Below are 27418 nucleotides of genomic sequence, written 5' to 3' on the forward strand. Positions count from 1 at the left end.
TGAATGCACACTAATAACACAAATTTTCTGTTCATCTCATCTTATGGTTCAATAAAAGAAAGAGAACAAAGGGGAGATTGGATTAATGCATTATTTTTAGAAAAAGAAACAGAGATAAGTTAATTCCCTCTAGAGCGATTAACTTTTTTGTTTCTCCTTTATAACTACAGTTTAAATATTTATTTTACATTACCCATGGCCAAAAATGAAGACTAGAAAAGACCTAAACAATTGTGAAAATGAAATAAAAGCTCTATTCCCAGGGTGGTTTTGTATAGATTCAAGATTGAACCATCTAGAAGCAACACTAACTCAAAACAAACAAAACCCACCAAATGTCAGAGTGAAGCTGGTGAGATTCTCTCACCTTACCCATCAAGTAAAGTTTTAAAACAGAAAGAAAAAATAAATCTGTGTCATGAGTAATTAGTGATCTTCTACCCATTGTATTGAATACTTTGCCTCTCCTGTACTAAATGGCAGACATTTGTACAAACTCTGGTTCTATGGATAGTATACTAACCAAAATATTTTAATTGGAACAAAGAAAATATAACAATAAAAAGAAAATAAATAAAACTCTACTTCAGATTAATCCATGAAAATTAACAACCTTTACCTGCAAATCTGATTATTTATCACACATGCTACAGAAGTATCACAAGAGCTCAGTCACTACATAATAGAAAGTTGTGCTTTAACTCTAATATTTCACAGGGATGTCAAGTTAAAATTGGATATTTATAGCAATTATTTTAACATATCACCCATTCAATACACTTTAAAAAGCACAATCTTCTCAATGTTCTTCCCCAAGATATCACAGTTGACCCCTGGATGTTGACTCTCATTTCTACATTAAAAATATTGATTCTTGTCAGTGTGTTTATATTCATTGGCACATTTTAAAACATATAGAGAAAATGTTTCGTCAATATAATCTATTACCTGTTCAATGCCCATTTTTGGTTAATAAAATAAATGTAGTCTTGGATGTCATAAACTTCAAAATTATTCCGTAACTTATGTTTGTTTCAGTATTTTCAATGTATAAATATCTGCTAAAGCTCAGCAATACTGAATTTTTTGCTTGCAGCATAAAGATATCAAGTCCCAATTCTTACACTGAGTTAGCACATTCCAGCAACAGAGAGCAGATTCATAGTGAGTGTTTCTAGCACCGTGTTTTGCTTTATCATGCAGACTTACAGTGCTGTCAATATATGCCTCAGTCCACACCACATCGTGCTCCTGGTCAATAACCTTTGGGCGGCTGAGAACGTGGAGATATTCCATAACATTCTCCTGCACGTCAGCCAGGGTGGAGATCTGAGTGAAAAACCCTGGGAAAACACAGCTCCAGGTTATCAACCAGAGAGAACAAGTAAAGGAAGTTTATTTTCAAGAGGTTTTCAAGAAAAAGCATTAATAAACAACAAATAGTTGTTATTATATTAGTTATGCTCACATATTAATAATAACATATTAGTTATAACTAATAACTCCTAATGGAAAAAACTCTGCCAAAAGTTACTATATTATAGCTAGGAACAGCATTAGGTAACACACTTTTAATTATTTTTTAATTTAAATTTAGATTTATTTTTTTTTGACAATTCATGTGTTTCTAGCTAGGTGTAACTGACAAGAATTACCCTCCTACACTGCTAAGTTTACATCCCTTAACTAGATCAGAGATACCCCACAGAACTGGAGCCCTTCCTTTCCTACACCAGCTTTAACCAGCAGATGCTCTGAGGTCCTTGGGCACAGCTGCTGAGCCATGTCAGCAGTAGCAGCCAGCCCAAGATCCAGCTTTGTGCACTCCAGCACCTGCTGCTCAGCTCCCTGGAGTGTGAGCTATGCCACCTCAGAGCCCCTCACAGTCAGCACCAGCTTTTTTTGTTTCCCCAGCAGGAAAAAACTCATGAAGGAAATGGGTAAGATTTGGTAATGACAAGCATGAGAGATGTATAATAATGTGGTAAAAGACAGACACTTCTGCTCTGCATGTGGGCTGCCTTTCCCCATTACACAGTCCCTGCATGCTTGGCTTGTTTTTCTCTACAGTGTGCACCATTAGACTGATAACTTTCCAAAATGCCTCCACCTGATTTTTACATGGAGTGCAGTTTCCTGGGCACTGTGCAAAAGAGATGCAACACTCCTGCAACTAATAAAAGAGCAGAACTAAAAGATGCTCTGGGTAAGGGTTAAGCAGTGAGTCCATTGTTTGAGTGCAGCTGTAAAATCCCCGTGGAGGTTCCCCCTTTGCCCAGCAGGTGACCAGGCTCAGGGACTGGGGTCATGTGCTAATGGCAATGGATGAGATGGGAGCTCCCTGCACAGAGCTGATTCCATAGTCTGTAAACTGCTCCAGCTGGGGCACAACCTGCCCCAGGGCTCATCTCTCCTCTGCCTGAGCTGGAGCCACCATCAGCTCTCTGACACCCAAAGCATTTTTCTCTGTGCTGCTTGCTCAGCCTCTGCTCCCTTGCACTGATGAATCCAACCCTTTGTCCATTTTATAACATGCCAACAACAGTGATGACCCAGCACAAAATGTTTAAAAAAGCAAATAAGTAAAACAGAGACTGTAAAATTGCTACTGCAATAGTGGATTTTACTGTTAGAAAAGAAATAATCCCAGCTGTTTTGTTAGGAAGTAATGAATCAAATCCCACCTTTATCTCTATAGCTTTCTGCTGGAAGTGATGCTGAGGGAAAGGCAGTGCCTGTCATTTCTAAGTTCTAGATGTTACTGCTAACATCTGCACATACACACTAAACATAGGAAATATTCACCTTTGTTCACTTCAGAATCTTGGTAAATCTTGTTTTCCTTAATATGCACTTGCTTATGATACAGAAGAGCAAATTTCACAAACTGCTCTAGAGGGATTTGGGGAATCTTGAATGTTTTAATGTATTTAAAATGGTTTGGTGTTCTGCTTCATTAAGCAAGCTCCCTCTAGATATGCCCTACTTATACAGAAAAATGTAACAGAAAAATGTAACAGAAAAACATGCTTGGGGTTTTTCAAGGTTTCACAATCAGAGCCTAGAAGCTGAGGAAGTTTTGCAAGGTGGTGTGAATTTCCCCTGTGACCTGTTCTGAAGGAAAGGGCTGCTGCCCACTGTCCAGTCAGCTGGAAACCCTGCAAGCAGCCTTCATCTCTGCTGTGCTTCCAAGGGGAAAATCACTGCAAGGAAAATTGATTTTAGGGTCATTCACCCTCAGTGACAACGACATATTTTGGCCCACCCACACAAGGAGTAAACTGCAGCCCTGCAGTTTCAGACCAGTTTTACTACACTCCTCATCTGTTGTGCTGTAATCCCTCATTTTACCAAAACAAAATGGACAAGGTAAGTAAAAACTGCAAGGAAAAGTCTAAATCTGAACTGTCTGACCATGACATGCTGTTTCCAATTGTGATTTTCAAAGCTGAAAAAAAAATTTAATTAATGATTAGAGGTAGAAGATTTTTACATCATAAGCTATCAGAGAGCAGGTATTGTAACTATTAAACTGAGAGGGAAATAAATTTCTAGAAGTAACAGTCATTAAGCTGTTTAGTTGATTCATATGAGTAAGACTCTGAAAGAAACATGGCTCTGAAAAGAACAAAGTAGTCCTGAAGAATGACAAAGGTGACCACTTTTCCCCTCTGGGAATAAGGAAGACGTGGACCAGATGATCTGCTAAGGCAGCCCCCATTGCCTGGTCCTAATTTCTGAGTTGCTGTACTTAGATCTTTATGAATTTCTGGAGCTGGGCTACAAAGTTAAAAGATTTTGTTGATTAAATTCTCTTCAAAAAAGATGCTTCAAAGGATTCTTATACTATTATTTAAACTAAATTATGGTGTAATATTAGCTGATTAAGACAAGACTTCAAACTGAGTAATTTCCATCAGCTGGACATAACAGTAGTTAAAGAAATAATGACTAAATGGATAGCACCTGATGCAATTCATCATAATGTAATGTGGCACAATGGAAAAAAAGAACTTTTTTTTTTTTTTTTCCAAGAGGAAAGAAAAAGGAAAACCTGAAGATTAATTGGAGTTTGGGGCTGGTTTTTTCCTGAAGCATTCCTACTTATACTAGGCAATCCTTTTCCTGCAGCATCTCAGCATCTTAAATGTTTTAATGCTCTTTTCCTTAAAGGATATAAACCAGTTTTTTTCAATTACACTGTCAGTTCCTCAAGGGACAGGATGTCTGGTGTTTTACATACCATGCCTAACTCAACAGGACTTGTACCTAATGTTCTTAGAAACCAAACTCACTCTGAGTAATAACAGATAGAACAAATGCTTTGAAATTAGTTTGTTCTCTGAACAAGAATTTAAGACCACATAGTTTAAAAGCTTCATACACATTTTAAGGAAGAAAATTTCAGATTGGGTTTTTTTTTGCTCTTTAAATTGTATATTACATGATAATTAAGTATTTTAATTTTCTGGGAAAAACAACTCATCCTCTGTGATTAGTTGCCAGCAACACCATATCTGCAGAAAGGCTCAGCTCAGGGGTTTTGAAAATAGATTTCACAGAAGAATCCACCTTTGTTAGCACAGGCCATCCACTTCAGGTTATCAGCAAATGCAGCTTCTCTTCCAATCAGATAGGTAAAAATACGGACCTGAAAGTAAAATGCAAAAAATAAATAAATTAATACTGCATTTAAAACATATCCAATGGAACTTCAGATGCAGATTTGTAATTCACAGGACAAACCCTTTCTAAGAAAGTATTACTGGTTAAGCAGTACAGTAGGTTAAAAAAAATATGTTTCTGCCAGTAATGTCTTCCTGACAAAATGTGGCTTTTGTTCTGTGAAATAGAATGGCTGAGATTTTTGAATATCTTTAATATCTGACCTTTAACTACAGTTATGCTTAATGTGTAATTAAGAATAAACTAAAACCATTGGAGTACAAAATGGTATGTTTCAGACAAATCTGTTCTGCACCTATGAATTAAGAAAATTGTTACCATGTAGGGGAAGAGGCACTTAAATAGCAAATACTTCTGTAGATAAAGAATCTGCAAGACCAAGCAAGCACATTCCCCTTGGTTTTGACACAATATCATATGACAGATATCATTGTCAACACAGGGACAGGTAATCAGAGGTAGCACTTTAATATAATTTAATTCATTTTCAAATAAAAAAACCCCAAACTTATAATTTTTCCATTAGCATTTTTCATCATTTCAACTGATAATACTTGTAAAATAAACCAAATTTATACTAAGTTCCCATAGGTTTTATTTTTTCCCACAGAAATAGTTTTAAAATGCTCTGAAAGTCTCCTTTACTGTCAGTTGTGACACCCTATTTTCTCACTGCCCTTTTATCCATTTCCTTAATGGCCACATCCTGTTCCTAGGCATACATAGAGCTTTGTGTTATCATCATGCCTAGAGACCAGATTCCAATCACAAAACTTTTCCCAGTCTCTCAAACATAAAATATGCAGAGAACTGAATTGTGATTTATATGGTATAAAAAGTCTACACACTGACGGTGTAGTGTTGCAAGTTTCAGTCCAACAGTCTGCATAATCTAATGCTAAGACTCTAAAGAACACAACATTAAACAAAAGAATGGTGCTTTTATACTTTGTTGATTACTATGAAAGCATTAATAAAGAAATTCTTTGTTCTGCAAAGGCACACGAAAGTGCAGTGAGATTTATGCTCTCAAAATACAGAATAAATCACTGTCACTTTTTATCTTCCTGCAAATGATGCTTGAAAATAGCCTATGATGAGACTGAATACTCTGAGAGATTTATATTTAATGATCTGCTTTAATCTAGAAAGAATCAAACTAGACTGTGTTCCTTATAAAAGGAGACCAGCCTTATCTAAACAGATGAGCAGTAAGCATGATAAGTAAGCAAAATAACCTACAAAGAATAAAATTTCAACAAACTGGGAACATGGAGCATCATCATGAGGAATGGGCTGTCTCTGGGATACTGTTGCAAGGATTTTAATGACTTTTTCCTGAGTATATTTTTTATATCTGGTTTACTTAGTATCTAGCAGTTTTGCTAGTAAATATTTTAAGCATGATAAAAATACTGCTAATTGCAATTACTTGAAAAAATAAAGGAATTTATAAAAGAGAGCTAGAAGGTGAGGGATCCAAATTTATGAAGTGCTGTTTCCTTCCCTGTCCCAAGGTATTGTGTACTTTACACACTTTCCATGGTACATGTTAAACAAGTGATGTTTACCACAGTAGGCATGAAGTAAAAAGTCTTTTATGCAGTGAAATATAGGTTACACTATAATTTAAAAAAACCCTTTCTATATTGCCCATGAGTTAATAGAATGACTATTATTCATGGTAGTATTGTAGGAAAATAGCCATGACAGGATTTCAGAAAGGTATTTTAGTTAAAATTAAAGCTACTAATACTTTAAATTTTTTGTTCTACATTGACCTTAAAGACACATTAATAGGTATTGCAAATATTGTTTAATAGTTAATTGAGAATAGTGAGAAAAATCCTCAATATCAGTTCTGATGGAAAACAATTCTGATTATTTCTCTACTTCTAAAAGTTTCATTTGATCAGGTCATTGAACCCATCAGCATAAACTTAATTAACTGTGAGCTTGCAGTGAAAAGCATTAACCACACAGTGCAGAAGTACCACAGAATCACAGGATTAACAGGGTTGGAAAAGACCTTTGAGATGATTGAATCCAACTATGACCCAACCCCACTTGGGGGGCACTAGTGCCTCATCCAGGTTTTGTTAAACACCTCCAGGGATGGAGACTCCACCTCCCTGGGCAGCCCATCCTCATAAAACAAAGACTTGGCACAGTATTTTCTGCTTTCAGAGACCACAGCAGTGGCTTAGGTAATAAATTATTAGAATTGAAACTTGCATGAATAATTCTACATTCTAAATCCCATTTTTCAAAACAAGCTTGGTTCTACACACCTTTTGCACTAATTTTAATCTTCTAGATGGGTAATCTATGTGATAATTCTGGATGTATAATACAAATAAACAGGAAAAAGTTACTGTGGCCACAGATTTGTTTACTGCAGATACATAAAAATATAACTAAGTCAGTATTACAGAAATACTACATTAATTTGGCAAGTTCAAACTACTTAAACTGCTGCCCAGGGATGAGACCTGTGTAGTGAAGGGGCTATGTATGGTGCAAAACAGGACACACAGCATGGTAATAACCACAGAAATTGTCATTGCACACTGATTAGACATTAGGGACCAGATTTAATATCCATCCATATTCTCAGATCCCAGGCAAGATGCATGTTGGTAGGAAAAGCTGTTAATAGCCACCACAAGTTTTCTTCCTCTATATGTGAGGTAACTGAATGCAAAGTGTGTCAAATCAGTCCTGCCCTGCACAATGATTGCATGAAATATTTATTTTACTCAAACAACCCACATATAGCACTAATATTGTGTAGTGTGCTGATAAGTAGGAATAGTACTGAGGCATATGATTGAAATCTCTGTAATTATTAATAGATGAGGAAAGCATATCTGTTTAATATTGTTGTTTGAAGAAAATAAGAAAATAGAAACTATCAGCTTTAATAGGTATGTGCACTATGCAGAACACACTTATGGTATCTTATGGTACAGCATAATGTTAGGACACTAAAAATTCCTTTGAGTCTATATGGAGAGAATGTTTCAGACAAGGGAGACTGAGTAAACTCAAAGTTGTTATGGGCACATCCCAGAAAATCCAGTAACAACATTTACACACTCTACATCTGCTGTGGCTGAGTGTAAGCCAAATGAGTAAAACACCTTTGAATATCCAAGTGCTGTGTCTGAATCAAGAGACACTTCCATCAGAGAAGGAATTGGCCTCAGAAGGTGTAAGTACCTCTCTGGCAAAAATCATTATAGAGAGCCCTTCAGCTCTGGATAAATTTGAAAGCTTTACAAGACATTTCAAAGAGACACCTGAATCAAAATATTTTCTGTGTCTGACCTGCAAAGTATGATATCAACTCTATTAAGGCTTATGAACTATTAGGTTTGGAGAAAGAAAATACTTTCAGACAGATGCACTAGTCTTGAATTTCTATATTCTATCTACAAAACCGAAAATTGTAGATGTCAGACTCACTGAACACAAAGCAAAGCTTACTCCAAGAGCAAAAACTTTAACCTTTAACCAGTTATACTTGCTGTTTCTGCACAGTAGGTGCCATAGACTGCTATTTTTAAGCCAGTGTTCACAGAATATGGAGTGAGAGCTGAAAGAAACTGAAAGGACAATGGAACTGGAAACTTTAATAGGGCTTGTGACTTTCTCACTTCATATTTTTATGAAGCAAGCGTTGAATGGCAAAGAATACCACTTGAGATTGATGTATTTTAATTATATTTAAAACAGCAGCTGTGGAAACCTCCCATATGTTACCTTCTTATTATGTCTCATTCCTGACCTGGAAGGGTCACTTCCTGGAAAGAGACTCAAATGGTTCCAAACTGTGGAATCAAATTCATATTATGCAACCAGCTAATTTCCACAGTGCATTTCATGCTGGTTAGCTTCTGTGTGCAGGACTGTGGCTCTGGTCAGCACCAGTGGTCCATAGCAAACCAGTGAGGAGCACAACACACAGCACTTGTCACAGGCTGTGTTGGCAACCACTCCCACCTACACAGCAGAATTAACCAATTTAAGGCATCAAACCTCCAAGCTCAGTAGTTCAGACAAAACTGAATACAAATCTTACACAGAGTGAAACACCTAAACCAAAAGCAGATATATAACTGCATACATTAATGGCATTTTTATCCTGTTTTGTCCCTGGTTTTCCAGTCTCTGGTTTTTAATTCTTGTTGCCTTACTGAGGCACAGATCATGGTTTGGACTACATAAGGGGCTGCCCTCTACTCTTTGTTGCAGCCCCTCAAATTCTGAAGAAAAAGAGAGTATTGTTAGTAAGTTTCTTGCTTTTACAGCCAGGGAATATTCTGAAGTTTGAACCTTTAAACTCTGGACAGAAGGTTTATATAAAAGCTCAGAGATGCATACACTCAAGCACTAGTGAGGAAAGCTAAGAATGATGACTTAAATGACTAAATAGCTATTTCAGTGCTAACCACTCCATCTGAAATAGCCACTTAAGGGTTTCATCCTTTATGTGTGGGCTAATCTGCACTCCCTGAACTGTCCTCACCTCTGAAACTTCATTAAACTGGCAGTGTAAGGAAGAGAATAGGGACCTTCTCCCATCTCTGTTAAGCAAGACAAGTCAATCTGCAAGATTCTACACAATGAAACTGTGAATTCATGTCTTTGTGCCAAACAGCTGGTAAAACAGCATTTCCAGAAACTTAAAATACCGTGTGGGAGGGGAAATGGGACTTCTGCTTGAAGCTGACAGTGCAGACTCTGTTAGCAGCTGCAAACTATTTCATGGACACCTTCAGCAAAATAGTCTTTCCTTTGTGGCTCAGCAAGAAATAAAAATAATCCTGTAGCAAGAGCTGTGGAATTTAAGTGGGATATAGGGACAAAATTCAAGTTCCCATAGTTCTAATCTATGGTGGTCCAGGAACACCTCAGCTATTCTCTGCAAAAGGACTGACTGGGAACAATGGATCAATGGGAGACTAAGTGATTGTCTGAACTCCTAAGCAGCCTCACCAAAAACAATTGATTTAACTGTTACAAAAGACAGCTTTTCATAGGCTCCTCATGCTTCCCAGCCAGCATCACACTGTGCTTGTCACCACTTCCAGATTAGCCTTCAATATCACTCTTCTTCACATAATTTCATCCTCTTAGTCCCCCTCTCCAGAATCCTTTTGTACACCTCACCTCAGAAAACACCAGTGGGAAAAGGGGGAATTGATGCTTCTGTTGGTCCCTGTGTTAAGCAAATGGCAGAACCCCACATTTTCCTGTGAGGAACAGTCTGGATGCAGCCATAAAGGATTTTGAGAATCATACTGCATTCACCCATCATAATCAGTGAGATCCACAGTAAAAAATCTGGACAGGCCCCAGATCTTTGCCCAAGAAACCTTTCCAAATCTGAAAAGGAAAAAATGTTGAACTTGTGAAATGTACTAACGTGAGATTTATTATAGGTACTAACTTTAATTGATATACACACAATTCAATCCAAAAATAAACACAAATTCCAAGTGTTTTCAGAGCATCTGGTTGTTGCAAAGGGCATAACATAGAGAGCAGCAAACAGGGATGTGAAAAGAGGAATAGAAATACAAAGTCACTCTTGAACCTTCAATTTATCTCTAAATGTTTTCATAGTTTTTTTTAAACTTCAGTTAATTTTCTATTATGAAGTAGTAAAACAAACCCAAAACCAAACAACTTGAGGATGTACTTGCATTGATAAGTTAACAGGAAATTCCATGAAGACAAAGATCTAAATGAGCACACAAAATTCTACTGAGGATGCAAAGCCCTGTGATGCAATGTAAGAGAGCAGTGCCTCAATATCTTCTGTCCTGTTAGAGACCTTTGCCCTGTGAGGTGCTGAAAGCCTCAACTTGCAGTGCACTCAGAGCAAGGAAGCCATGAAACTGAAGACATTACCTCATGAAATTGAATCCTGAAATGTTAAGTTACTCAGTAAAAGGTTCTTCATTGTTAATTTTCCTCCTGTAGTATTCAAAATACCTCTTTTGGGAACGTTTACATTTATACATTTCCTCATGCTTTTTCCTTCCTGCAATTGCACACTGTACCCAGACAATTTTTAATAATGTTTTGTATTATAGTGATATTGAAACTATGTAAGTTGTATCCTAAAAACTGATAAAAGGACACCCCAAATAATTGAAATATCTATGTCACTGGATAACAAGATGTTTTAAGCAAAACTGCAAGAAAAACACTCATCAGGAAGCTGAGCCCTGCTTCCCCAAACATCCACAGCTCTTAGCTTAGACCTACCTCAGAAAAGTGGTGCAGGAGAGAAGGAAATGGATGCTGCAGTTTGTCCCTTGGGCCCAGGGACAGCAGCACTGTGTCACACTCACCCTGAGGAGCATTTCTGCATCTGCTCTCTAGCTCTAGGGCTGCTGGGAAAACTTTGGAAAACTCAAACAAGCCACATGTTTCACATGACACATCAAGTGAGGATATGTCTTCTAGCCCTGAAAATGTGCTGACATACTTTGCTGATTTACAGAAAATTATAATGCAACTGAGGATTTGCAAAGAATAATTTCCCACTGTGAAAATTCACCCAATATGTAAGAAATATTTCTAGCAGGGAGAAATGGGATTATGCTGGTTTACACTGTGTAAGGACAGAGGAGGTGATGAGAAAGTGTCCAGCTCAAGGTTATTAGCATAGGGATTACTGTTTCCCTAAAAGAGTTTGATGATTGACATAGCTGTGAAAAATAAGCAAGAAAGGAATTTTACAGGGGACACAAGTTTTAGCCATTTTACACATCCTCAATTATTGGCCACACTGAAGCACTGAACAAGATCAGCTCCTTCATAGGTGGCACAAACAGCACAGCTCAACAATAAATAGTACGTAAAGATGTGACACAATAAATAGATTAAATGGTATTAAATAACCACTTAAGAGATGGTATTTAAAAGCAAACCAAAAAACTTTCACAAAATAGGTCTAATAAGCCTCCAATTCTTTCTAGCTCTTTCCTGCTTAGTGTGCAGCACATGTTAATGATGTTAAATAGACAACCAGTAATGTACTAAGTGTGGTACAACAATGGGCAGCTTGAATGGACTAAGTTCTTCTTAGCAGTTTAACAAGGCAATTCAGCAAACACAATTTTCACAGATTTTGAGAATATTAAACTTCTTTGTTAAGACCATGTCTAGGAAATTGCATCCCAAAGAACACTTCTCAAAAAACCCCAAAAACCTGAGATTACCCCAAACCAACTTGTTACCTTCAATGTAACTTCTGTTTTCAGCATATGACTATAACAAATTACTTTGAGCCCAATGGGTTGTGTTATAAATATTTCAGATATATAGAGAATGTGAATAAAATCTTTATATAGCACCTTCAAATATTGTGTACATACTACAAATTATTACGAAAGAACTATTTAAAAATATTTTCCTGAGTTTTTTAAAAACTTACTCATTTTGCTTTTAATATCATTCAACTGGTACATCCAACCATGGCACAATTACGTCAGTTACATGGGGTATAGGAGGAAGTGGAACATTTTGACTTGCTTTTTAAACTTTAAAATGTTTTCTATCATAACAATGTTATTATATCAAAGCAAAATGAAATAGGTTTATTTGAGCTAGGAACAACCTCTATGCTATCATCTGAAAAGCAAAGGAAAATTCTGATTCCATTCTTGATTTGCAAGATTCCAGGTCAATCATTACAAACCATTAACAAGTCAAGCCTAAATGAACTACTCATGCATAACTCAACCATGCCTAATATTAACATTCTTCCAAATCCTGCAGGATTTTCTGAAATGTGGAACATATATTTTCTTCCTTAAATGCAAAATAGCAGCCTAAATAAATTAATTTGTCTGGCTGGAGAGAAGGGGAAGGGATTAGAGCAGAAGCCATGACATGACCAACCTTCTTGGACCTAACTGGAGCTCCTGTGGAAAAAGCAGGCTCACACAATCTCTGCTACTACTCTACTCAACTTTCTTGTATAGCAACTAATTTTTTTGCAGGAATCCATGAGAAAAGATCAAAATCAGACTAAATTCTAAGTAACCAAATACTGCCAACGTCTCCACTAACTACTGCACAGCTCCAGGATGCAGCACAGAACAATGGTAACCCATTTTCAGTGTACTTCACTGTGCATGGTGCAGACACAGATTAGAGGATGACATAATGGATAAAGCACTGGCCTTTCACCCTTGGGATTGTGTCCAGCCTGCAGTCCTATCAGATAATGGATTTGGCAATCTCCACTAGTCTCTTTTGGACACTAATCCCCACTACAGAGTCTCTATAATTCATCATATAATTTAATACACCTGGCAACTCTACCACCAGTTCATTCTTTTGTTACATAATGGCCCAAAGTGAAGTCAAGGGTGGTTAATGCTCTGACAACTGGCTATTATCTCCCATAACAGCTGATTTTGAGGGGATTATTGCAGTCATAAACCATTTTACAAAAATTGGCAACTGGGAAAGCAGTGTAAGAAAATAAGGTGATATTTAGAAGTTTTATCACTGATTTTCTACCAATCTGTAATGGAGTTTCTAGCATCCAAAAAACGCTGGAGAGGAAACTTGAGATTAAAGCTGCAGATTGTGAGCCAAGAATCTGGGGCCTGAACAAGCTGACAGTCAGAAAGGTTTGACTGTTTTGAGGTTACAGACACATTTTTTCTTTCTTTTTTTTTTTTTTTTTTTTTTTTTTTTCCTCTCTGTCAAATATACAGTATATTTCTTTGTTATTTTGTCTCAATTATTTTTTCACCTCTTCACTTTATCAAGATTCTTCCCTTTACAATTTGAAGTGTTTCAGCATTTTTGGTACTCCAGCTTTAGACCTACAGCTTTGTTCACAAATGAAAAAGGGATTTCCCTGCTGTCCAGACCAACCTCTGAGGATATAAGTGACCCATGAGACAAGACAAAGGGGAACTGCACTCAGTTATGGGACAAGAAATCTCCTCACTGAAACTGTGGGAAAGCTTGGGAAGCTGAGCAGCTGAGGATCCAGTCTAAACTAAAATGGCATTAACATGCAAGCAAACAGTGCCCAGGTACTCACAGCCAAGGGAATTAGCACACAGAAATCCCACTGGAAATAAGTATGGGTCCTGCAGAGTGGTAAAAAGGCATCAAAAAATTCTCTGGTTAAAAGTTAACAGAATGTAATTTTTGTTTGGTGCACATCAGACTGTGGAAGGATAATTATAAAAGGTGTAAGCTGCTGCTGGGCTCTCTGGTGCATCACAGCTACATCTGTGCAATGTCATTTTCTATCATGCAGATGTGTAGAAATAGCTGGATGCTCTATATTTAATAAACAAAATTGCTTTGTAGAATCAATTTCACACCAAAAAAATCATTAAAATAAAGCCAGAGAAATTCAATCCACAGTCATTCCTGTTCTGACCAAGAGGCATTACTAAAATGTCCAGTTTAATAAAATAGGATCCATTTGCAGAAGCTTTACAGAATTGTTTTGAAGTGAGGTTCTGTATTTCATGGCTCAGGATATCTGTCTTTTTTCAAGCAGGCTTGAATTGAGCAAGCTTTCCTTCACTGCAAGGAGATGCAAATTCCCCTGGCCTGTGCTTTGAACCAACTATTTTAGGTAAAAGTCAATGTGGTGCTGATCTCCACTTTGTAAGCCTATGTTTGGTTCTGTACAGCTGAATTTTATGACAGGTTTTATACTGAGCTCAATGGCCAAAGGTTCAGGTTCTAAGAATCCAACTTGCAACATTTTCATAATGGAGCACAGAAAGCTGTATGAGGTCTAGTCAGAGAATGCAAAGAATTCTGCAAATTGTAGATGTAACAGAATCACAGAATGTGAGTTGGAAGGGATCCACAAGGATTCTCAGAGTCCAAGTCCTGACAGCCCCAAAAATCACACCATGTGCCTGAGAGTAAAACTGAAGACCTACAAGAGCAGGAAAAAGTTCGTGCATAGAATTTTAGGATTACTTAACTTGTTCATTGAAATACAAAATCAGCCAAGGCAGAGGAGGCTGTAAATGCAGATGCTGCTCTGATGGAACAGCAGACTCACTGTTTGGCAGCTCTGGTAGGAATGTGTGTTTATTGTTGGACTTCCTGTGAGTAGAAACACTACAACTCCTTTAAGAAAATCTTTCTGAGAATGCTGAGTTGGTGGACAGAAAAATGAATGAGATTTTACACAAAAACTGTCTGCTATGCTGAAAAATATTTAATCCTTCAGACACTATGTATATACACCCATGAATTGTTTGAGCCTTCAAAGTGCTACAGCAAGAACATAAAATAGACATGAAATTCCTTTATCTTGACATTTTAATCAACTGAAGGCAATTGCTGCTCAGACTGTCACAGTATACCAGTCAGGATTAAAATTGCTGTGCCTTTAAGTTTATCTTTGATTAAAAATTAAATGTACTCCTTCTTTGTAATTTTTGTAGCCCTACAGCATCCATGTGTTCTCACAGTTAAACGAAGTCAAACTAAATATTTAATACCCCATTCTAATTAGCTACAAACTATTACCTGATTTAAGTATGTAAATGAATGTGAAAAGACTCTGGAGGCCTAATGTTAACCTTCATCCACTCCAGTTATATGAGAGAAATTACAGGCTCTAATTAGACTCTTTAAACTGCAAAGAAATAGAATTTTCATAACCAGCTTATTAAAAAACCAAGACCCCCTTGGGACAGGGCAAATTGCTTCTACCCTGATCCTCTTATCCTTGTACAACACCATACAGAAGACTCATGTTGTCTGACTTGCAGCTCATATTTCTCCCAAATTAATGAGCACTCAAATTATTCCAGCTGCCCCCTTGGCACAGGGAAAAATTGAAAATCCATGGCTACCAAGTGACGTGTATAACCCAGCTGCTAAATAAAATGTGCTTAAGGGGACACAGCTGTCGAGGTGACTATTTACATTAAAATAAGTCCATGGATACAGAACAAATGTCTAAAGACAGAAACAGTGTACAGCACTTTGTTTAACCCTTGAATTTAACCAGGTCACCAAAATTTGCAGCATCATTTACAAGCTAAAGGTAAGTGCATGGTCTTTTGACCTTATGATTTATTTCTTCCAGTTTGGAAAAATTCTGATTTTCATCTGCAAAACAGGTAAATTTAAGAGTATAATTCACATGACAGAAAGGACAGCTGATTTTTCAAAACAACCCTACTTGAGAAAAATACAGAATGTTTAGCTCCATCTCCTGCTCTCCAAACATGTGCAGTGTGACAATAACCATGATCTTTGAGGCAGCAGAAAGGAAAATTATACAGAGAATTCACACAGACTTGTGGAATCAAAAAGAGACTATTACTTTTTTTTTTTACCTTAACCTACACAAGCTGCCAACTCACTTCCACATGAAACTGAGGAGAGCATGTATCATCTTAAAAACACTGAATAATGTAAGAAGTCTGTTCTGTAAGAGTTAACTGTATTCTGAAATACTCTAGGATGCTGTGATTCATAGAACATTTATAAATGTTCTATAAACCATGACTGTAACCCACCTGACCTGAGCAGCACCGTGCCAGTTGAACATATACCTTGGAATAACAGGGCCAATGCAAAGTTTCCCTTTACTAATCAGGAATACTTGGCCAGAGGACACCTTGGATCTAGACCATAATCTAAATTCAAATTTTTACAGTCAAAAACATTTGCTTTGTTCAGCAAGTACATGTGAGGCCCAAGCTGTAATAAAATGTGTATGCAAAAAAATCTTAACAAGAATTGTACAGAACCCAAGTGTAGAGAAAGCTCAATTAGTCAAAGGTTTATTTATTTCAGCCTTCACCAGACAGTTTAATTTGAGTAGTTACTATGACACAAGCATTTTTAAATGTGGGATTAGGAGCTGAGGTCATATTTGGAAAAAATGGTAGATAAGTAATATGTGTTCCAGTCAATGAAGCCTGATAAAAGTTCCCACGTATTGTTGGAGAAACTAATCAAATAATCTTTAAAATATTAGTGAATATTTGTAAGAATTGTGAGTAGCAAAAGGAAATGCCAAGGACAAGAAAAGGGAAACTTGTTTTTAAATATTTTCAAAACCAAGGAAAAAAATTGCAGAATCACTTCCTAGATTTTACAACCCAAAAATACACTAGCAAAAGTGATTAAACAATTAATTGACAATCATATACAGCACAGTAATATGGAAAGAAACAGCCAACATAAAGCTAAGAGTGATTATGTTTAACCAATCTTATTTCCTTTCATAACAAGTGTCTTTTGTAATACACAGTTGAAAAGAGGAGGAGAAAGATATCCTGATTAAAATATCTAAATATTCTTAGGAGAAGTATGGCCATCCTCACCAATCCTGGACTCATGGGCAGCATGCCATCCATGAGAGCTTCCAACTGGGCCTGACAAAAGCAAGGCACAGCATATTCTGTGCTCAGTGATGCTGTTTCCCTCTAAGGACTCCAAGCCTAATGAAATGAACATAAGGTGAATGCACTTCTCACACAGATGTGCTCTCAAAGTGGATTTATTATTGCTATGTTAGAAAGAGAATTTGCAAGATCAGGGGAAGATCTGGCCAGTACCAAGTACAATTTAATAATTTGATTGAGGATTTAGAGAAGAGAATCTTTAAAATTTGTCAAATGTCATGAAGCTGGAAGTCATTCTATGTATTCTTGGAATACAGAATTAGAAGGCAAATGGCCCCTGGCCTGTGTCAGGAATGGTGTGACCAGCAGGAGCAGGGAGGTCATTCTTCCCCTGTATTTGGCACTGGTGAGGCCACACCTTGAGTGCTGTGTCCAGTTCTGTCCCCTCAGTTCAGGGAGGACATTGAGACACTGAGCACGTCCAGAGGAGGCAACGAGGCTGGTGAGGGGCTGGAACACAAACCCTGTGAGGAATGACTGAGAGAGCTGGGGGTGTTCAGCCTGGAGAAAAGGAGACCTTATCACTCTCTACAACTTCCTGAAAGGTGGTTATAGCAGGTGGGGTTGGTCTCTTTCTCCAGGCAGGACTGACAGAACGAGAGGACACAGCCACAAGCTGCACCAAGGGAAATACAGGTTGGATATTAGGAAAAAGTTTTTCATGGAAAGAATGATGAAGTACTGGAATGGTCTGCCTGGGGAGGTGGTGGAGTCACCATCCCTGGATGTGTTTAAAAAAAGACTGGATGTGGTACTCAGTGCCATGGCTTAGTTCAGGTGTTAGGGTGTGGGTTGGACTCAATGATCTTGAAGGTCTCTTCCAACCATTGTGAGAATTCAAAATAGTATTTGGGAGCAACAGAAACAGTCTGAAGTTAACAGGATTAAATTTATGTCAAATAAGTATATAATTAGGAGGGAAAGTTCTAATTAATTGATGAAAGACGAGGAAGAACTTAGTGGAGCACCAGAAATAGATCTAGATTTCTGAAAGAAATTCATTGTGGGTCAAAAATGGCAAACTACTGAAATAAAAGCTGAATGTAGCTAAAAGAAATGGCAACACATACATCAATGCAAGATAAAGGAAGTGGTTATTCAGTTCTACCTGTGTAAAAGAGAAATGAAATAATCTTTAGCTGGACTTGGTGTGTACTGCAGGGCCCCAGTTAGAAAGGTCTGTGATAAAGGAGGAAAGCTGCATGTACACAAGAACAGGGGTTTTTTACTTACCATCAGCTATCCTGGGTAATTCTAAAAGCACTATAACTGAGAATGTTATCCAACAGTAAAATGCATTTTATGTAAGGCTACAGACATTTGAACATAATGGCCATCTTAAATTTAAAAAAAACCAGGTTTGCTTCATCATTCTTCTCTGACTGCATCCTGAACAACTCATTTAAGGATTTACCTGTGGGTGACTCCAGGTACTGTGGTTAACCCTTTTAGAATGTTAACAAAACATTGAGGGGTTTCACCTGACAATTTGAATTCATCCTTGTTCTGATATTTGTTTGCTAAATATCAACAGAAGTTGAGATGATTGTAAAGAAATACTTTGGTCTTTAAACCTGATACTAGAGAGAACAAAGAACAAAGACCTGAACTACTGTGGACAATAAATGTGAAAGCCTGGAGAGGTCCATCCTCTGAGCTCAGAACCAAGTCAGCTTTTTTCTCTAACATAACTCACAAACTATGCTCCAAGTCCTGTAGTTAATTATAAAAACATGCTCTGTTTGCTCTCTCCATTTTCACTGCTGGTTTTGCATTGTCCAAACCATCCAAAAGTATGCAGTGATGTCACCATGTGTACCACGGAGAAGAAAAAAGCAGATGAATACTCTATAAACACTCTTCAAACATGTAGCCTAAACAAAGGGCTTCCTCCTCCTTCTTTCAGAGAAACATGGCAAGAACTGAGAACCAAAGAGGATACTGAGCACCAGCACACTCACACTGCACTTGCATTTGACATTAGGAAACATGGGAAAGTTAAGCTAGTGGTAAAAAATGGGGAACTCCAAATATAAAGGATAAAAATAATATATTTTGCAGGAAGATTCTTGACACTGAGCAACTGATTTCTTAAAAATCTTCCTGACATTAAACATCACTCTATTTATTTTTCCTTTGAGCAATCTTATCTGGAAAATAAAACTGAATCTATTCAAAAAGCTCCCTTTTCTGACATTTTACTGCCTCCATCACAATGCCCATCACAAGATCTTAAATCAAATCAGCAATTCCAAACTCTAGAACATTTGTAACACATGGAGCCATTTTAAATATCTAAAATCCCTCTAATCATTCTGTAACTTTTTAATGCAGTTGCTTAATGCTGCAGAAAAAGTAAGAGACTCTTGGACAAGGGATGTAAAGACAAAAGAACAGAGTAATGCCCTCAGTGCCAAGAAGACAGAAGAAAAAATGAAAGCTGGAAAACAAGACAAAGACAGGATTAAAGAATAAAATAGTTTACTGCAGAAGGAAGACTGTACTTCAGAGAACTGCAAAGAGCAGAGATATGAAAACTGCAAACTGCTCTGAAAAGGAGATGTTGAGAGCTCTTAGTGTGATGAAAAGAATAAACATTGTTAATGCAATGTCAGGCAACACAGGGACACAGTGCCCAACTGAGATACAAACAAAATGCAATCATAGAAAAGATAGGAGGTCAGGATATGAGCCTAAAATTGTATCTTATTCTCTATGTTATATATATGACATCATATATATATCTGTACATGACTTCATATAAAATGAGAGCAACAAGCAAACACAAAAACAGATAGGAGAGAACAGAACATGTGGCCACACAAGCTTTCTCTAAAAAGTGTGCCTGGGGAAAGGGAAAACTAGTGTGCAACAAATGAAGACACAGATTTTATTCAGCCTTTTAATGAGACAGTCAAAGGAAAGAAGGGGTTTATTCAATCAAAGGTAGAATTAGGTTAATTAGGGCAGACAACACTGAACACATGGGATTAAATCTCTGCCCAGCTGAACCTGAGGGTCCAGCAGTGCCAGGGGCCCTGCAGTGGGGACAGCTGGCACAGAGGGAGGGTGATCCCCCAGGATGGATCCTTCACCCCGGCCCAGAGAGATGGGAAATGCAGGTGGGTGCCAGAGGAAAAGGAATGGCCAGCTGGGGGCAATGAAACTCCAGGAACCCTGGCTGATGCCAGAACAAGAAAAGAAATGCAGCTCCACTAAAAGTGCTTGCCAATCTGTCCATCATCCCCTTCCTGCTCTTGTGTGCCACTCCACAATTCCTTTGGGCTGGCCACTGCCTTTCCCTCCACAGGAAAAACATTTGGTGTCTGTGCTGTTCCCTGCCACCATTACACACAGCATTTAAGGACTGCTATATTTAAACACTGATCTGAAATAAAGATATCTGGACTGACAACAACAGCTCTTCTTGAATAAACCCATACATGGAAACTTAATTCAGAGTACAAATTCTGATCTTATCAGTTTAATCTCCTTGGAAGGTATGAGGATAAGGATACCTGCATGTGAAATTCCAAAACAACTAATTCAAATTCCTATTCATGGACACTTCTTAATATTGCCATTCTTAGGCTGTGGCACTCTCTGTGCTACAAAGATATAACATATACTTGTACATCCCCCAAATGTTCCCTGGAAAAAGGAGGAGTAAAGATGAGGCCACAGAAAAGCACCTTTATTATTTAATCCTTGTAACATTTACCCTGACATCAGCCATACTGTTGAAGTGAAGCACACAATTATGTTACCATTACACTCTCTGAAATCAGAATTTATTTTCTCAGATTTTTCTGGATAACTAATTTTTATTTATTTATTCAAAGTAAAAATAAAAAAGCTTGCTTGAAGATTATCCAGTTAAATAAAACTTGATGTATTTTAAAGCTCCACCATGCTGAAATCCAATAAATGAGATAGAGGGACAGTGTTTTACTGAACCAGAACACGTATAAAGCTCACTCAGGTACAGGAATCTCACAGAAGAATAAATACAACTTTCAAATAACTGTGCACTCATTTGAGACAGCACACAGATGCTGTCATCCCTCAGTTTACAGCTGCCAACTTTGACACTTCAGATTTCATTTTCAGATCAATCCAAGGGCCCTAATGATGCAGTTCAGAGTGGACATGAAGCACCCACCATATCCAGGTAACACTTACTGCAGATACAAGCCACACACCAATCTGCATGCCCTTTCCAAAGCCTTTTTTTCCTGGAAAGCTACTGAAGAGCTTTTATGAACAAGTGCCCTTTCCTGCAATGTTCCTGCTCCTAACTCTTAGCATGATCTTTCAGTGTAGCTGTTCACTATCAGACATTTTCTAAGATGAGGTATGTTCCTAGAATTCTGTCATTTCCCATCACAGCAAATTTCCTCAAATAACATTTTTCTGAAAGCACCACTAGAAATAGATTAAGTATGCAAGCATAAACCAAAATTCAGTGTACAAGATATACAAGAGGTCTCAAAACATCCCAAAAATGTTAACACTGCAGGGGAGCTGCACATGGACCACTAAAGTACTTTCCTTTATTTGTTGTGATTGTGCACTTGGAGCCATTAGTCTCAGTCAATCATCTCCACTCTGAGCCAGCCAGTGCTATTGATTATCTGGGCCACTGTCAGAGGGAGATTAGGACAAGGCTGACAGTCTGCTGGCTGATGTTGAATCAGGAGAAAACTCACATGATGCCAGCACACTTCAAGGAAGAAGGCAGTCATGTACTGAACAGGATCTCCCTCTGCAGTGTGCATTCTGCTCCTGTGTGTGTCAGACCCATCACTGACACAGGAGCTGCCCTGGCACCAGCAGCTGAGCCCAGGCACAGAAAGCTTTCTGCATGGGCACCTAGCCAGGGAACTGCAGCCACTTGCTTCAGATTTACCCTTTCTACCAACACTCATTTTCTCAAAGTCAGGTTATGGCAACACATTCCACACAGCAAAGTATCTTGACTCAGTTCAACACAGCAGGACAATACAGAATATAATTTCTATATTAAATTCAAAATGAAGGTTTAATCTTTCATTCCCAATAATTTGAACAATGTCTATTTGAGAGTCTCAACAGGATTACTCCACTTGTGAAAGTGTTGAAGCTGCCTGACCTCAATTCAAAAGAGGTTTGCAATGGAGCATTTTACATTAGAAACTCTCGTTCCACCATCTGCCTGAAATTGCTCAGAACCAATGACCTTCATAAAAACATCATAGAAGAGCATCTTATTATGGAGACTTTGAGCAAAGTGAGTCCCTCACACACAGACAGGAAGAGTTTGCTGTTCTGCTGGCAACTTTATATTGGTTTAGCTATTTTATGCAAGGATGCCCAAGGCATTTTACTATTACCTGTATAATAAAAATGTAATAACAAATTTATAGAAGGCTCAATAATTGGACAGGTGAATTCATTGACATTTTGCCTCAGGAGATACTGGTTGGATTTTCCACCACTCAGAAAACTGACACCCAGACAATAAAGAGTAATGCAGGGATCTGGATTCAAAGGCCTAAAATCTGTTTTTTTTTTTCCTGCTGGTAATGTACAGAAAGTGTCTGCACAGGTCTGTCTATTCACAGTGACTCAGTAAATGAAAAGAAAATTTTCCTATTTGGGGCTGTATTTTTATATGAATACACATTATTACTAAACATCACAGCAACAAATAATGGTATGAAAAAAACAGAATTTATGTCTACCAGGAACATTTGTGACTATCAGAGCAGCATGTGGGTATGAACATTAACCAGTGTGACACTACAAGAGAGAGAGAAATATATTTTAAGTAGTTGGTGCTATTTCTGGCTTACTTTATGCTAACATTGATCCACTTCCACACGTGCTAAATAAAAGCAAAATAATAACTAATGGATTTTTAAAATAACTATTATTTTTAAATTAAGATGCCAACATTCTTCACAGAACAATTAAAAAATATGGTTCCACTTGAAAGGATTTATGCAAATGAGAAGAGCAGAAGAGAAAAGTACTTCAGTGCTTGAATTTTAGTCTGGCCTGTGCCTAGGTACTGGCACTCAGTACAGACCAGTGAACCTATATGGGAATTTGCTATAAAAAATTCAATTATTGTGCATTCTATTGTTTTGACAGCTATTTTAAGCAAGCAGTCATGAATTCATGATACTTTCTTACTGAAATTTGTTTTCATCAATAATAATTCATCTGGTAATTTTTTTCCATTGAATTTTATAATTCAATGTCTTTAAGCTGTCTAATAAAGCAGAACTGAGCTTACCATCTGTTTGTATGAATATGTGGCATATTCTTCCAAACTCTTAAGAAGAAATCCTTATTTCAATTGACTTTTTACTCTTTTCTTCAATCTTATGTTCATTTCCAGGATCTCAAAGCAGGCTGCTCAATCTCATCCTGCTCATTGCTTTAAAATTTTGTTTCCATCCAGTCCATTCTACTAAAATTATTAGCTCTAATTTTGCCAACAAAAAACTGCAATTGCTGTACAGGGATTTACATTTATCAGGACAGAGATTTTCTTCATCTGTTTTTGCACAAGCTCCATTGTCTCACCTTGCTAAAGCCCTTTTTTTCCACTGAGGTAACTCTCTGCTGGCACTCATAATATTTCTGCCCTTGAGTACTCAGTAGAATTATTTATCTTGCTGTGCTGACCTGGATGGCACAAAACAAAACTTCACAAATTTCCTAAGGTTTTTTAGGAATAAAATTCAGTCAAAATTACAATTCTAGAGATAAAATTTAGTTTCCAAAAGATAACCCAAAGCCAGATAACCAGGATTTAAATTAGGCTGATAGTATAAAGCAAAGTAAGAAATTTTTCACATGTACATTTCATGTCCAGTATTTCATGTCAAATGTTACTTTTTTTCTTCAGGATTAAAATCACCACTTCTATTCTGCAACACTTCTCCCACCTAGCAAACCACAGATTATTTCCATATAAAAATAGCCATTGATCAAAACATTAATTTACCAATCTGCTTCAATTTACCAACTCCAGAGCCACTTTACAAACAAAATGGGTAACAGCTGAATTTTAGTCCAGGTTTCATTGTTTGATAAAACTACTGAAACAGGTGAATTGTTTGTCTCTAAGGGCTAGAGGAAATGTATCTACTCTTGGTTTTTCATTTGCCAGTGTCTATCTCTTTCTTTAAATAATAAAGCCTTTTTAACCTTTGATTTTGTTTAGGAGTTTGAGAATCAGTAGGTGAAAACTATATTTCTAGTTAAGATTACAATTCAACCACGACATTTTGTCAGGATTTATTTATTTCTTTAAAAGGATTCAAAATGTGTTTGAATAAATCAAATTTAAACTGTGTCTGATCTGAAACTGAAAGGAAAGCTGCATCACCACATCTCCTTACAGTCTCTAATTAGCAGGGGGGGAAGAATTTTAAATCTTAACCAATCCCAAAGCTACAAGGTTGAAAATAAATGAATTGCTGAAGACCTGGCAGAGTCTTTTTCAATGCTGATTCCCCACCAAGAACTCACCAGCTGGGTAAAAACTTCAGAATCTCCCGTGAATAAAATGTTTAAGTTATGTCTTAACTTACAAACATGCATTTTAAAGCATCCTGTCCTAAAAGATTTAATTGATCTGTCCCCTTTCCAAACAGCAGTCCCCACCTTCTTGCATACTTTGGCATAGGTTGGGGGTGCTAAAACTGCACCTTTCATGCTCCTCTCCTCAATCAACACATAACCCATTATAAACATCTCAAAGTCCAGCCTGGCAGCTCTCCCAAATGCTCCAATCAAAGACATTTTGTTCAGGTTTATCCATTAAGTGTCAGGTTTATTTTTGTTATTTTTTATGGTGATTTTTGTCTCTGGTAGCTGTAGAGATCTCAGAATCAAATGAGCCACTAATCTAAACTCTACAGCCAACTATTTCTGCATTTCCATAGCATAATAAAACTCATATGCAAAGCTTTGGCTCCACTGACACAGCCTTGTACCATTTCACGTGCAGCAATTCAGACACCCCAGATGTTGCCCATTCAACTGGGGAACCAAAAAGTTAAAGAAAATGAACTTATATAGACAGAATTGCAAAAAGTGTGCAAATTTGGTGTGTTTATTCATCCCTTCATTTAAAAGAAGGCTAAGATATGCAAAAGCTCAAAGGCTCTAAGCAGTGTGTTGCCCTGAAAACAAGGCAGGAATAGAATTCAGATGATCTCATTTCTAAGGATCTTCAATGCCTTTTGTTTTTTCAAATACTCTGTGTTTTAAGCATGAAGCAGATTTCATATATACACTGTTTCCAATCCACAAAATTCACAAAAAACAATATTTGGGTGAAGTCAAGAAGCAGAACACTTAAAGGGAATGGTGTGAAGTTTTCATGAACAAAGTTCCTCACCACAAACTCTCCTGACAAATTTTTATTTGATTTTAAAAGGTTACATTGTGATTACAGTCACAATGTGTGACACGGGAACTTGAATGAGAAATTCCTCTAAAAATCTATAGGTGGTGGTATCAGGCTCCCAAACAAACTTAGGTAAATATACAGACAGATATCCACAGAATTTTTTGCAGGAAACAGATCATTAAAAGCCAAGGAAAGTTGGGAAGCTTTCTGCAAAGTAGAAACTTCTTTTCTAGTTAGCAACTATTTGTGTTGCATCAAATAATTATTCCAAATCTTGACCAACAGTGCTGCTTGCTTCAGGGACAGTGGGACAAGGTCTTTATATCAGAATTCACAAACCTGGGTCCTGAGACTTTGCACAGATATAGACAAATATTTCATTTAATCTCTGGAATTTTTTTCACAAACACACCGTGCAAACCCAAATTCTCCTCCCAGTCCTTGTCTGTTCATCCAGGAAGTTTTTCAGGCACATTTTAAGGGCACTGTGCTATAAATGCCTGCTATGTACTTGGTGTTTTGCCCACTCTTGAAAAGTTAGACAGAGACATGACATGTTCTTCCTCACTTTATTTTTCCCTGCAAAGAACAAGCAGAGCAAAGCCTTCAGCTGGCCTCAGATACTCCACATGCTGGGCAGCTGGTGAGGCAGAAAAAGATCCCAGACCCTGCATCACTTTGTGATGCAATCTCTGCATCCTGAGGGGACACATCCCATCACGAGGTCAAGCTGCCAGTGATACATGAGCTAATGAGAAATTCAGCCTCCTGACACACAGTTTTGTCCTAAAGGTCCTACTTCTAAAAATTATGTAATGTGGAAGATTCAAATGGTTTCCCCTATCACTACTCTTCCATCATGAGTATGTGGTGCCAGGTTTGATTTCTAGACACCCTGAGCTCAAATGAAATTTAGGCAGTTTGTAAGGACAGCAAGGTTAAAAGGTGTCAGGACTTAGTGAAATTACTTATGGAAGCAGCAAAGTCAAACACAAGTAAACAGACAAGGTCACAAATTAAAATGCTTTTCACAGAAGGCTCTCAGAATATTCCCAGTGCACAAAGCTAAGCACAGCCTTAAGCCTTTTCAGGATCATAGCTGCATCCTGACATAAAACAGAAACAATACCAAAAGATAAATAAAAAGAAAGTTAAAACTGAATCAATTCCACTTGGTTTTGTATTTAATGTATGCTTCATAATCATGAGTAATTAATGAACAGTAATTGTATTTCTCTCCAAATTACTTGCTAATTAATTGAATTTACAGTGGACATTAATATGTGAACATTGGGTAATCTTCCATTGACTGCAGCAATGCAGCAGGATCGTTTGAGATCTATCTTCACCTTATTTTGGATTAGTGAGCCACAATTTTCAATGGCATCTACTATAAAGGGTTCTTAATTTCTGAATAATGTCTTTTAAGCAAAAAATACTTGTAAATGTTTAATAACTAAGCTAAACCTGTAAGTAATATGAATTTTTTTAAAAATTAAAATATGTGAAAGTCACATGAAAAATAAAGAAGCATAATTTGAAGGCTGAGTAAAGGCTTAATACATACCACAATGAATCAAAGCCACAAATGTTGAAAATTACCTGCCTTTACAGCCTACAACACTTCCCACTACTCTGCAAACCCCCTTCACTTCATCCCACCTTCCCAATGTGACCAACACTGTCATTTCAGTGACAAGTATTTACCTGGTGACCAATTCACAGCTTAAAGAATTAGCCAAAACTACTTTGCATCCAATCACAAGAACATTGGGCTTGAAAAATCCCCTACTAATATTTTTTTATCACACAAACCCTTCCTGTCCATGTATTTCAGGGAACCACTAGAAAAGTGCAGTTCTTCCTCCACCCTTTATGAGCA

At 37.4% G+C, this 27418-nt stretch overlaps 1 protein-coding gene across 1 annotated transcript in view; it reads right to left on the bottom strand.

Moving 5' to 3' along the window:
• The window catches only part of CACNA2D3 (calcium voltage-gated channel auxiliary subunit alpha2delta 3), a 372509-nt gene that overhangs the window by 132122 nt on the left and 212969 nt on the right, over positions 1–27418 (bottom strand). The window contains exons 12-13 of the mRNA XM_056501471.1: positions 4573–4651; positions 1210–1343 (exon numbers count right to left, since the gene is read on the bottom strand). Of these exons, the coding sequence (XP_056357446.1) occupies positions 1210–1343; positions 4573–4651 (213 nt within the window). The remainder of the gene's footprint in view (positions 1–1209; positions 1344–4572; positions 4652–27418) is intronic.

The sequence above is a fragment of the Oenanthe melanoleuca genome, chromosome 12 (genome assembly GCF_029582105.1).
Source record: "Oenanthe melanoleuca isolate GR-GAL-2019-014 chromosome 12, OMel1.0, whole genome shotgun sequence".
Classification (NCBI taxonomy): Eukaryota; Metazoa; Chordata; class Aves; order Passeriformes; family Muscicapidae; genus Oenanthe; species Oenanthe melanoleuca.